This window comes from Notothenia rossii, assembly GCF_949606895.1.
Source record: "Notothenia rossii genome assembly, chromosome: 6".
Lineage (NCBI taxonomy): Eukaryota > Metazoa > Chordata > Actinopteri > Perciformes > Nototheniidae > Notothenia > Notothenia rossii.
Window position 1 is genome coordinate 30,220,317 of NC_136909.1, and position 14,129 is coordinate 30,234,445.

General features: G+C 37.8%; 2 protein-coding genes across 2 annotated transcripts; one reads left to right on the top strand and one right to left on the bottom strand.

The window, feature by feature from the left end:
* Window positions 1-1,298: 1,298 nt before the first annotated feature.
* rfc5 (replication factor C (activator 1) 5) lies at window positions 1,299-6,130 on the top strand. The gene is made up of 11 exons (XM_079688124.1): window positions 1,299-1,456; window positions 2,313-2,377; window positions 2,805-2,941; window positions 3,065-3,144; window positions 3,275-3,348; window positions 3,797-3,956; window positions 4,311-4,392; window positions 4,537-4,666; window positions 5,003-5,080; window positions 5,349-5,403; window positions 5,550-6,130. Exons 1-11 carry the CDS (start codon window positions 1,410-1,412, stop codon window positions 5,647-5,649), a joined length of 1,008 nt encoding a protein of 335 aa, XP_079544250.1. The 5' UTR covers window positions 1,299-1,409; the 3' UTR covers window positions 5,650-6,130.
* wsb2 (WD repeat and SOCS box containing 2) lies at window positions 6,094-12,746 on the bottom strand. The gene is made up of 9 exons (XM_079688123.1): window positions 12,499-12,746; window positions 12,111-12,279; window positions 10,917-11,125; window positions 10,686-10,817; window positions 9,757-9,857; window positions 8,460-8,656; window positions 8,057-8,146; window positions 7,854-7,970; window positions 6,094-6,708 (listed from the first exon to the last, which is right to left on the bottom strand). The coding sequence occupies exons 1-9, from the start codon at window positions 12,536-12,538 to the stop codon at window positions 6,495-6,497; spliced, it is 1,269 nt and encodes a 422-aa protein (XP_079544249.1). The 5' UTR covers window positions 12,539-12,746; the 3' UTR covers window positions 6,094-6,494.
* Window positions 12,747-14,129: the final 1,383 nt, after the last annotated feature.

Here is a 14,129-nt window from a genome sequence, read left to right on the forward strand (position 1 = left end):
ACAACATCATAACATTTTGGAAGTCTCCTCATATTTGGATAAACTTGACTTTAAGTGTTATACTTGTTTACTAGAAATGTGTTGTCATTCTTTATAACTGGTGTTATTGTTGTGTGCCCTTAAGCCACTTAGCCCCCTTTTAAACTCACATTTCTAACCGATATCTTTGTGAAGAAGACTGCTCTTGATTATGGCTTGATGTCATTCGGCTGGTAGGTTAAGTAAAATAAAATTATTCCCATATATATTCAGTAAAGAAAATAGGCCTTTACAATAATTAAATAAATCAAAACAAAAGAGAAAAACTCAAATAAAACAGATAAACAAAGTAAAATCGTCTTTCTTTCTATTATGTTGTATGTCATCATTTTACAGTTAAAAACTGTGTATGCGGCGTATTCCACACATATCTGTGTCTCCTATAAAAGGCTTGCACTTTGGGAACTGTATATTCAATAGTTAAGAGTTCACCAAGAGGTGACAATAACTGACCTATGGACAAAAACAGAAAACTGGCTGTGATGCATCTTCTGTAGGATAGTTAGTTTCTCTAAAAGACAAAAGAGAAACAATACAAATACATGTAAAGTCTGAATTCATTATATTAATTATCACGCTTTATTGAAATCTTCCATCTCATTATAAGATATGTGCTCACAACCCGGGGGTTAAGGGCATCTTACAGTTTCCCATGGTAACTCTAAAAGACCACAAAATAAATTAAGTCCTAAGAAATAAAGAATATATTTTACATATATTTTTATATAGGACACAAGCCAAAAAGGTTGTAAACTACTGCTACAAGAAATTGGATAAAATAGGCTAATAACCTAAATGCAAGCTATTAATGCTCTTCAGAGGAAATGCAGCAACATTACACCTTTTGATATATGTATAGAAATAGGAATATTCGATTGCCAAATTTTCCACAAAAATACCAAGCTAGTTGAGAAAATATGTGTACAAAACATGTTTAATCTTTTCATCAAATGGCTCTAAGCTGTGCAACATATTTGGATAATTTAATACAGGACCTGCTGAATGTTATATTAGGACACTGGATATTTTCGATGAGAGTAACACGAGAAAATGTGTTTTTTCTTCGTCACCTGCCTACATAAATGTAATAGCCGTCATCACCCACATATCTGCATGCATTGTATAACGCTTTTTTAACTGTAATTGTGAAACTTCTCATTTTACACACTACTTTTTTACAGAGGGAAGTCGTGTCCCCAAAACCCCGCCCACATGTGCTCGCACACTGATGGGATTGGTTGTACGTCGTGACGTTTGACGCACGTTTTTGTTGTGGAGCGCGCCAAACACGGCCACCAGCATCAAACCGAGGGTGCCCGAAAATAAATGTATTTAGCTAGCTCGGAGCTAAGTATACAAAAACAGGGCACATGTCTTCCTCAAGTAAACTGCCGTTACAGAGCAGAAACTTACCATGGTGAGTTCAGAGTCGTTATTCATCACAAATAGGTTGGAAAAGTTAGTGCTAGCTAGCTAAACTACATAACATTAGTATGGCATCAAGAAGGCAGCTTGCTACTGCATGTGGATGCACCAGCGTTAGTTCTTCATTCATATACAAACAACGTTAGATATGAATAATACTTATAAAACGAATATTTAATCTTAATCTGTGTGAGCTTGTTTTACATTCGGCATACATAGTAGCCAGTTGATGCATTTAGCATTGCCTTTTGCCAGCTGATACAACTGTCTCGCCGGACACGTTGCGGCCCCTAATTAACAATTACAAAGTTGAAATTGTATTTAATATATTGGTGCATGGTGCAAAATAAAGATGCCGAATTGAAACTTGATACTTAGCGATTTGAAGTGTCGATAAAGTAAAAGCTTATTGCATATGTATCCAAATCGTTGAGACAGATGCTTTAAAATAGAGAAACTCTTAATGAAGTTCGTTCTGTAGTTTGGACCAGTACAGACAACGATGTTATAATAATAGTAATAATAATAGATTTAATTTGTTAGCGCTTTTACAGGTGCTCAAAGACGCTTTACAGATAATAGTGAAGAAAAAAAGAAAAGAGAAGAAAGGAACAACAAATAAATATATAGTTAAAGTTAAAGTCAAATAATACAAAAACAATCACAGTTATGGGGGTTTAACAAGTGGCTAATGTAATTTTGAGATATTTATGTTAAATTAACTTGTAATGTGTTTATGCCAACCACTCCTACGTTTTGCAGTCATAAGTCATTTAGAAATTGGAAGTATTGGTTTATTATTTACATCATTGATGTTTTGGACGATGTCTTTTCGCTTTATATTCAAGGGTTGAAAAATACAGACCACAGAAGCTCGATGATCTGATCTCACACAAAGATATTCTAAGCACCAGTAAGTATGTAGAATAATACATATAATCCTTCTTCCTAAAGCCGCTGCACAACAGGGTTCGTCAGTAACCCTGCTTATTAACACAACTTCTCCAGTTATTTTTGCTTTTTTATTGTAACAACTTGGAACATATACATATCGGGTGTATTGAAATATGAATAACAAAGATACCACACAATTTTAAAGTTAACTTATAAATGTGTGTAGACGCATTTACCTGCTGTCTGTCAGTTTGCTAACTCATATTTTTGTTGTCTACTATATACTACTGTAAACGCCATCAATAGTTCAATCATCAGTTGTACATGAGCCACAGCTTTATACATTGACTTCATGGTTAAAATTAATGGTACCATTCAAAATAACCATGTCATATTCAGATTGTTGATTTAGTTCCTGTTCTTTCAAATGTTTTTGATCCTTTCAGTCCAGAAGTTTATCAGTGAGGAAAAGCTTCCCCATCTCCTGTTCTATGGCCCTCCTGGAACAGGAAAAACTTCCACCATCCTGGCCTGTGCCAAGCAGCTGTACAAGGACAAAGAGTTCACCTCCATGGTGTTGGAGGTAAACTACAGCTCTTTTATTAAAAGCTTTAGGTTTATTGGGATGTGAGAGCTTTTTGCTTCTCCTTTCACCTGATATCTTCTGAGGTTCTTCTATTTGATATTTAACTTATTTGTGTTACAGCTAAATGCGTCAGATGACAGAGGTATTGATGTTGTACGCGGTCCTGTCCTTAGTTTTGCGAGCACCAGGACCATCTTCAAGTAAGATACACAAATCTATTCTTCTACTCTTTTCACATACCTCCTGTTGCGTTCTTAAAGCTCTTTCCTTTTATCTGCACCCGGAATAATTTCAATTGCTGCCTTATTGTCCGCTCCTCTTTTCCTCCAGGAAGGGCTTCAAGTTGGTGATACTGGATGAGGCCGATGCCATGACCCAGGATGCCCAGAATGCATTGCGGCGAGGTAAGCCATCTGTTCAGCCGGGCGTTGTACAGCTCACAGTGGGCAGCCAGACCATTTGGCTACTTGTGAATTAAAGAAAATCTGCTTGTACACCCAGAAATCAATTTTGAAGGCAATTCCTATTGAAGGCTTTTGTTTTTAAGTATTGAAAACTTTGTGGAATCATCTGACCATTACCTTGTGTTAATAATTTGACATAAATGCTTACAAACGTGTGTAGTTTCTTGATGCAGTGACTTGCATGTGATCTGCAATTACTTCAAAAAATCCTGTTTCTATCAATAAGTCTCTCCTAGGTTTTAAACATGTGTTCTATGAGAGGACTTTGACAAAATGGAGACCTGTCAGATGTGATAGTCTTTAAATGAGTAGGTTTTAGATGCAACAATGTATCTCTTACATTACATAATCTTGTTTCTAATCCCTGCTCTCTCTGTCCCTCTCTCAGTGATTGAGAAGTACACAGAAAACACTCGATTCTGTCTGATCTGCAACTACCTGTCCAAGATCATCCCGGCTCTGCAGTCTCGATGCACCAGGTTTCGCTTCGGCCCGCTGTCCCCAGACCAGATGATCCCTCGGCTGGAGTACGTGGTCCAGCAGGAGAGGTGGGAATCGTTCACGTGTCATCTTCTGTTATAACTGTCTAAGGAGGAAGAGATTTTGATGACGCTGTTATTTTCAACAAATCGTTTTTACATTTATTCCGATATTTGGTACTGCCGAACACCGTCTAAATGATATCCTTCGTTATAAAAATATATACATTTGATAAATATCATTTTATTTCTTGTTAATCTACTTGTTAGAGTTTCAAAGGAAGAATGCTATTTTACAGCACAGGATCGAAAGGAAATGATCCTACTGCACAAAATAATCAGTTACATACATTTGAATTGAATAATTAGTGACACTTTACAATGATCTGACTTTTAATTTAAACTGTTATTGTTTTTTGGCAGTATCGACATTAATCCAGGTGGAATGAAGGCCATTGTGACCTTATCATCAGGCGATATGAGAAGATCGCTCAACATACTGCAGGTACAACCAAATATGATCTTCACAATTGAGGTGTTGTCGCTGTTGCGTTGAAGTGTCAGTGTTTTTTTCTATTCATAATATTACACCTGTTGTTATTATATAGGTGTAAACAGCACTAACTGTATTCCACCTGTGTGATTTCAGAGCACCAGCATGGCGTACGGGAAGGTGACAGAGGACACTGTGTACACCTGCACAGGTCACCCCCTCCGCTCAGATATAGCCAACATCCTCGACTGGTCGCTCAACAAAGACTTCACCTCAGCGTACAAGCGTATCCTTCACTTTGATTATATACAGTAGAGCTTCCCGAGTGATTATCCTGATAGGCAAAGGGTGTTTATGTTTAGTGTTATTCTGTACAATATTAAAAAAAGCTCAACATCCCGAACATCTTGTATTTTCTTGCGAGTGACACTATCTAGTGTGAGGTTAGTAGAACGTAGATATTCAAATGTCCAAAATTAGCCTTCGAAACACTTGCATATTACTCACGCTATGCATGTATTACACAGTTTGATATAATGTTTGCAGAGGATGGGTTTAATTTTTAAAAATGTAAAAAAAAGAGTTCAGTTTGTTTTTTGCAGTTCTTTAACACCTCATTCAGAAATCCTTCAGCTGAAGACTTTAAAGGGTTTGGCCCTGCATGATATTCTCACTGAGATTCATCTGCTCATACACAGAGGTAAGACCACATGGTAACATGTCTAATAAATATATATTTATTAGCAATTTTTGTGACGGGAAAATAAATGTTTTGTTTAAAACTAGGAACTATATTAGTTTAACTAAAGTAATACTAGATCATTCCAGGTAAGAACAGTTACCGTAGGTGCTTTTGGTTGCTTTTTCCCACTGAGCTTGCATGGTTAGTGTCAGTATGCTATGTTTTTCGGTAGTGTGGTTCTAGACAAGCATGTGAATAATTTTTTCTTCCCCCCCCCCCCCCCCAGTGGATTTTCCTCCAGCTATTCGGATTGGTCTGCTCATCAAGTTGGCTGACATTGAGTAAGTGGGATCACCTGTGCTTTCTGTCTTATATTAACATGACTTTACATACAAGTGATCAAATGCATGTGTTTCTTTATATCATGAACATTTCTGATGTTTACTGGAAAAGTTGCTTTTGTTCTTACCATGTGTCGTCTCCTCAGACACAGGCTCGCCTCAGGGACCAACGAGAAGATCCAGCTGAGCTCCATGGTGGCAGCTTTCCAAGGCGTGAGAGACATCGTGGTCAGCGAGGCCTCTTAGATACAGTTTCCGCTTTTACCCCACAACAACATGTTGTCTCTTAAAAGCAAACCACTGGTGGAGACAAACGTTTTTACCAGTTTGTTTTCATGTTGGTCAAATCGGTGGAATCACATTTTTGCTTATTTAGAAAGAAAACAGATGCCCTGAAGTGTCCACCAACGCTCCGTAGAGTTGATGTACAGCGAAGAAACAAAACGCTCACAGCCATCTTAGTCACTCACATCTGCAAACAAGCTGAGTAAAAAAATGGAAGGCAGTCTTCATAACTTTAGAAACCAAAAATCCTTTGGGCGCTAATACGGACTTCGAAAACTTAATTTAGTCTCTTGTGTAAGAGCAACTCAGTAACACATCAAACATATGCAATGTGTTTAAAGATATTAAAGAAATGTCACAAAGTTACACATACAACCAAACTGTAATAACTGTACAAAATGTACCTGTGTTTGAATCTGTTTAATAAAACTATTTCCTATAAGTCAAGTTTCTTGTTATCTTATATTAACAATTAATATGTGCAAGAACAATAGTAGTGCTGCTGTATTATAAACATAAATTAGATATACATATGATATTTACACAATAAATTAATAGTATAAAATGGTGATATTCAAGTTATATAGCATGTGAACATTAAGTGTATATGCATCCTCTTACAGTAGTAGTGCAATAAATGAATTCCTTGATGTAGGAATGGTGAATCTTAAGTACATTACAGATGTGCTAAATCAAGCTGTGAAAATATCTAAATCCGTAAACAAAACTATTTCTGTTAAATCATTATTATGCATGAAAATCTCTCGCTGTAAATGTCAGTTGTTGTATCGTGTTAATTTTCCTATTCAACCTTCCCAGTCCTCTTCGTCGGACGAGCAGCAGGTCTTGAGGCGCTCTGGGATGTTTCTGTAGGTGAGGTATTGGAGGATCCTCTTGGGGAGGGGGAGCGGCTCCATCTGGTGTGTGGAGACGGACTGGCGCAGGATGGATCGGCACAGGTGGCAAAGGCTGGGCACCGTCCTGGGCCCCCTCCAGAACCTCACATGGCCGTCTCTGGTTCTGTCACAAGAGGAAATTGTTGGTGTGAGTTAGGTTGCTGCTGAAAAATAAATACTAAAATCTGGGTCTTTCAGGATTAATGTGTTGAAGTGCCATCTTGGTTGTGGGTGTGAATGAACTTCTGTTATTAATTTAGTTATTAAAAGGTGATCGGAGAAATTGTGATACTATGGATGTTGGACTCAGAGTGAGTTGTTGATCATAGATAAGAAACACTGGAGTAAGTCTTTTGGTAAGAGGAGTAAAAACAGTATCTATTGTTTGGGCTGTGAATTCTCAAGATATCAGTCAGTCCACATTCTGACATGTACAGTTTAATTGTAGATGATGAGTGAAACGGCCTATGGAAGGTAAAGATTAATTTGAGGTCAAGTTCTCAGTTTATCAGTGTTAAAAACAAAAAGGTGGGTAGTTTGGTCAGTAGGCTGGGTATTTTAAAACGGTCTGCATATCATAAACATCAAGGTAAGACAACATGAAAGCTAAAAAAGGGACTTGTGTTGCTCACGTGTAAAGAGGTAAACATATCTTAACATGTTTATATGTGTTTGCTTTATGACAGAACACATCAGTAGCTACCCTATTCATATATTTTGGAAGTTTTTACATGTATTAGAAAAGGAATGCTGTGACTGTCGCTCAAAGACACTATTTACTGTCATGCCAAACAAGAGGCTGCCTTTAGCTAAGTGGTGGAGATGTAAAGGCATTGCTGTAGGAGGAAGAATGTGTTTTCAGAGTAATGTGTATCTTTCTTATATCTAAGGAATTATTCAAAAGTTTCACTTAACATGACAAACTAAATTACAAATCCCTACATTTGTTAAATTGGAACCTGCAAACTGTTTGACATTTGTCCTTGATAAGTTAATTCAATATACTAATTATTGTTTGGATTAAAAAGGGAGAGTTTGCATGTTTAGCATTTGAATTGCTAACAGAGAAGTGTGTTAAGAAGTTTTATTGATGACTTGATATTTATCATTTTCATTGTGACCATTAACATCGAATCCCACCTCTGTGAATTTAAGTCTCTGATCAATTCAGCCACCAAAGTACACCATATCTAAATCCACTTTTGTACTTTATTAGTAGTGAGAGATTCATAATCAAATCATATTAAAATTGTGATGAAGGGTGTTTACCCTGTTGCAATCACTCCCCCCTGTGGATGGTACTTGCAGCAGAGTCCGTTAGAGGCTCGGTCGGACTTCGTCTGCATCACCATGCCCGTCTGTCCGGGCTCCCAGATCCGAAGAGCTCTGCACACACAACACATCTGTCTGAAATCATTCTTTAAATAACAAATCATAAAAGACTTATAAGATGAAGCTGACCAACTACTCACCTGTCGTCAGTCACCATCGCCAAGTGCAAACCGTTGGGAGAGAACTGTATTGAGGAGATTTGGTTTTGCCCGATATCATTAAAATAGTCACTGTCGATAAAAGAAATAAGGAGATTTCATGAATCATTATGCCCTGTACTATATACTTCAACTTCAAAATACAAAAACAGTTTGTAGGATATGAGAAAATATTTCAGGAAGTGCACGAGGATGTGTTTGGTTCCTACTTCTGTATTTAAAACCGCTTACCTGCATGATGATATTTACTGTCTTCATGTCTGTCAAAACAGTGCAGTCCAGAATGCATTTGCCACCATATGAGTTTTGGGAATCGACTGCAATTAATTTACAGATCCAAATGTTCAGTTCATTTTAAGACTGTATAGGCTGAGTGTAAACTTACACCAGAGTGGCCAGTTTCTCTGCGGTGTACGGGTCCCAGAGGTCGATCCACCAGCTCGAGCCGCTGAACGCTGCGGTGGCGAGCACCGCTCCTTCAGGAGAGAAGTCACAGGAGGACAGCAGGAACAAGGTCTTGTGGTTTCCTCCTGTCAGCTTTCTGATGAAGGTGTATGACCGCAGACTCCACAGACACACCATCTGATACATTTAAATCACAAAAGGGTTAAAGAGTCAAGGTTTGTATTTCATTTGAAATATTTAGTGTTTGGACAATAGGTCATTTAGGAACTACAACCACGTCTGCTTCTTTCTGCGGAGTGATACAGTTGGCAGGTGTAGTTTGGTAGAGAGAAAATAGTTCCTACATGAAACTGCTCACAACAACGTCTTTGGATTATCTTTTGATCATGATTTCTGGAAAGAGACATCGCTGTGGAATTTTTCCAATACATTTCTTTTGGCGCTTTGAGCACCACAAGCTGATTGTAAATAGGTTTAACTTTTGTTTTAATTTATTTTTGGCCTTTTGCAAATATTTGAGAGGTTGCCAAAACAATCTAGTGATTTGATCCTCACTCTGAGTCAGTCCATGCCAACAGGACAGGCTGGAACACGCAGCTAAACTGTGATTGTGATCTAAAAGTCTGTCACTACACAATGTTAAGCTGTCTGCTTTTTTTTTGCGATTGTAAAGGTGTCAAGTTCGCAGCTTGACAGGAGTGGGAAGAACTCAAAGGACAAACTGCTAAACTTTCTGTCAGGCTTAAAACAACCACACACAGGAGGAGAAAGAGATAAGCCAATCACATTTAATAAGCATAATCCCCATTTGAAATACATGTTAAAAGCTATATGCAATTTAGTTACACCTATCTTGACCTTCAGTTTAACCTTGCCTGTCAAAAATCAGTGAATTAAACCATTATCCATCGAAAGCAAATGCTGCAATAATGATAACAAAAACAGACTTGTGACCAAAAACTTGTAAATTCCTCAAATTCTTCCTGTATATTCCAATATGTCAAAGATCAACAAAGAAACCTTTATGCGAACAAGAAAAAAAGTTCAATTCCTATGAGTGTTGTGCAACAGGGAAAAGTGTCCCATTTTACTGTACTGAGACAACGACAGTTTGCCCCTATGCGTAATGATGGTAACATGAATGATGGATGAGAAAGACTTCTGAATCTGAAATGAAAGTGTATATCAAAAATAGTCCTAATGACATGCACAGTTTTTTGTTTCTGTGTCTGTCCTTGCCTGGAATATGAAAACACAATTTACAATCATTAACTCACTCTGTCAAATCTGCCAACAGACGCGATCATGCTGCAGTCTGAGGACACGCAGCAGCTGCTGATCCAGTCTTTATGGCCAGAAAGCACCTGCACCGTTTTACCTACAGACACAATACAGACAGACTTACAACAAAATCATCAATGGGATTAAATGAAGAAAAAGGAAAAACAGCTTTTCAAACTATCAGCTCCTGAAGTTGTGGAGAACATGACTCGTATGTGTAGAAATGAACATATGTTTGCTTTAACCTCCTGGAATTGAACAGGAGGTTCAGTTCAGTAAAAAAACAGGAAGTGATACATGAAGAGAAACAGGCAGAAAACTAATCATTTAAAGAACAACAACAATAACATTGAATGCTTACTACCACTTTTTATATATCATTTATCATTTAAACCATGAAACTTTATAGCCTTATTTTCAACCTTCCAGGCAGCCACTGGTTTAAGTCAATATCCAATCAATTTGCACAACTTTGAAACCTGTTTGGCAACACCTCCCAGAGATCATGTATTGTCTTAATGTTTAACCAGGGACGGTTTAATATAGTTGCGTTCAAGGATGCTCCGACATTAGAAAGACAGCTGAAGGAAAGCCTTGAACCTAAAAGGTATGATGTTTTCAAACAAATAAATGGCCATGTTTTCAACTTAATCAAATGGCAAGGTGGATCTTGTCTTAATTTGTCAAATAATAAAATGGATTTGCTTATGCTAAATGTCAAGTTTCACATTTCATGTATTTGTACCAAAAACAACGATTTCTAAGACAGCCTCATCATAAGGGAACTTGGAAAACAATGCTAAAATAAAAAGATGATTCTCTAGCCTTACTGCCTAAAAAGGACAGATTCTCTCATGGATTTGGTTTTTGGAGCATTTGTCAGACTTTACATTAGTTATTAAACTTAAAGCCAGTAAAAGTGCACCTTTCTGAGCCAGGTCCCAAATCCTCAAAGTCTTGTCCCGAGAGGACGATATGAGTGTGAGCGTCCCATTCTGAGGGAAGACCAGGTCCCTCACAACACCTTCATGGCCATGGAGATCAAACACAGCATCACCTGAAACAAAAACATTCAAAATCAGCCACAACAGATTTGAAAAATATTTTAAAAAAAGAGTGCAGGTGAGAGTGTCACCAGCAGGAATAGAGATCTCACCTGTTAACACATTCCAGATTTTGATCACCCCGTTCTCTAAGCCCGTGGCCAGAAGCAGGCTTTTGCTCCCTTTTGATGTTTTCCCTGTTTTAGCTTGGCGGGCCACAGCTGATGATTTTGGAGGCCTGGGTCCGAAGGCGAGGCCCCACACTGGATGGCCACAACTGAAGCTCTTGTCTTCGCGATCGATCTCTGCATTCTGACTGTCTCTGTGGGTGAGAAGAATCCAGATATACTATTAAAAAAAAAAGGCAAATTGGATGCTAGAGCTGGAGATTGGATATGCTGCCTTTAAGTGCTGTTGGAAATAATAATTCATAATAAGAATTAGCAGTTCAGTTTTTCTTTGATTGAATATGTTATGATCTTCCATTTTCTATTCTTTCTTTTTTGTATCATTGATGCATGAAGGAATTTGGTATGTTTTGAAAAAAAGTAATCAGTACCTTAATATTGGTAGCACAGAGCATATGGAGTCTCAACATGTTCAATATTAATAAATACATAAATAAATAAATAAGGCACTTCAAAAGAAAATTTATGAATAAATAAAACTAAATGGGTACATACATCCATTCACTTGTACAATAATCCAATACATATTTAAACTGTCCATCTACTTTAGATTTTGAAGTTTCTTTAGGTGCTTTTTACATTTAATTCAGGTAGTTTCTTCATTCAGTTTCATCATGTTTTATTCCTATTGCATAATGACATTTTACCCTACCCTTAACTTTCCTAATGCCAGTGTTCATCACAAAGACTTGGAAAACAAACACAATAAGAGATACATAAATAAGAGCAAGTTCAATAATGATAATAATAATAATAATAATAATAATACTAATAATACACGAAAAAATATCTATATAATCAAAATTAAAAAATATTTACACTATACCTTAATTAAAATGAAAGACCTTTTTTTAGATGCTATATGTAGGCCCTAAACTACATTTGAATTGTTAAATATTTATTTGTAAATGTTTAAGTAATATGCAATGTACAGAGATATAGCCCCAAAGATATGCGTTAATATAACGTCATATTTGTACTATTTATTTTAGTTTATAATTTGTTTGTCAAGTCAAGCAGACATCAGTATTTATGCCCTATCCCAATGTATGTGGCACAAGCCCGTTTGTACGAGGGACACCTGAACGCGTCGTGTGGATTAAATTCAGGTAAACCTACTCGGAGTCGAGAGGCCAGGCGACCACCCAGACGATGCCGTGTCCCATCGACCAGGCGAACCAGGCTCCGTCCGGGGAGAAGTCCACGCTCCAGGTCTCACAGCCCGCTCGGCCCTCCAGGGACGGAGGACGCCTGGTCTTCAGCTCCAGCACCAGAGCCGGGTCGGACGCTGAAAGAGAACGGAAGGGCGACATAAATTCAGGGGCTGACACATTCATCCTTCACTGCCCCTGGCCCTGACAGCGCCTTCCCCCCGCATAATAACAAACCCTCTACCCTCGCTCGGTGCTGCATTTCCCCCCGGAGGTTTAACCGCTGCCTGGTAACTGAGCGTTGCGATGACAACATGACGGAGCTCGCAAATAATATCCCTAATGTGACGACTTACATGTCTGTTGTAGCTCCGCATTGGTTCCCGTGGAGCACATCGTTTCTTTATCACATTCTTCGCTTTTAACTTCCTGGAATCTTGCTCTGTGTTCGTCTCCAGTCGTCCATTCACGCGGGCAGGATAGTGTGTTGTGTCCCGAGACAGAGCTGCTACTTGTCTGTTCCTGCGATACACTGTTTGTTATGTGAAAAATGTGTGAGTGGGAAACTAAACGATCAGCTGATTTCCGGTTGCCTGAGTCACTTTGTGCTATTGGCCAAAAGCAGTTACGCTTTTCTTTTATTACGTAACCTTAAAGCCATGGCACGCCCCCTAATAAAATTGCAATGCATGGTAAGATACAGGCTAAGATAACCAACAACAACTCCTCTGGTTTCCACACTGGATAAACACGATGCCACTGTGAAACAGAAGTGGGCGAAGTACTCAGATCTTGTACTTAAGTAAAAGTAGAAGTACCAGAGTGTAGGAATACTCTGTTACAGGTCAAAGTCCTGCAATCAAGATGTTTTGATTATAATTATTAATGCATTGCAGTGTTATCAAAGCAAACAAAGGTGCAGCTAGTTTTAATTACTTTGTAGGGTAGATTGTCAATGTAATCCAGGTTGATCTAAAGTCCTTTTTACATCTCACATCCTTAATCCAAATCTGCAATAACTAAAGGTATTACATACATGTAGTGGAGTAAAACAAGTACACGATTTACCTCTGGATTGTAGAAGAACAAAGTAGCAAAGAAATGAAATACTCAAGTAAAGTACAAGTATCTCAAAATTGTACTTAAGAACTGTACAGTAATTCCACTTAGTTACTTGAACAACTACACTACTGCTATTCAAATATAATAGTCCCTTCTTGTCAAGATCCTACAAGGAACTACAGAGAAGTATGTGTTATATAATTCCCAGAGCAAACTAAATATTATATATCAAGTCACTACAAAAAATCATTGACCCAGCCATGTTAAAGCTTTCAACATTCTACATTTTTTAAAACATATCCCTTGTATGTCCATTCATTTCCGGCAGGTTAGATCACTGCAATGCTCTCTTCTCAGGCCCCTATCCAGATTAAAAAGAGAATGATCCCCTCTGCCCTTGACTGAACCCTTAAGCCTATCTTGTATTTATGTTTTGTATTTATTGTAAAATGCTTTTTATCCTTTTAATTAGCATTTCAATTTGTCATGGTTGTGCAATGTCTTAAGGTATTAATAAGGCACATGTCTATATATCTATGTATAAGATATTTCCATTTGATATGAAAGGACATTGTCCTCTACTTAAAGAAATGCTCAAGTGGGTATCTAAAGGATGATTTACAAAGTAAGATTAATATTGGATTAAAACACCAATAATGACAATCTACCACAAACAATAAAGAGATTTTTCACTCTCACTATTGCACAAGATCTCATGTCAGCTGAATTGAAGTTATTTCTAAAGGTGGGACATCCGACCTGTAGTAGTTTTTACCCTCCCTTCACTGCATCCTTTCAAACATAAGACCCCACTACATTTTTAAACATTCAGTCTAGGGTTGCATTCTACACTGGTATCATCACAGTAAATCTGTAAATGCTACGCACAGCACAACGCAGAAATGTATAAGCAGTGAGTAATGAA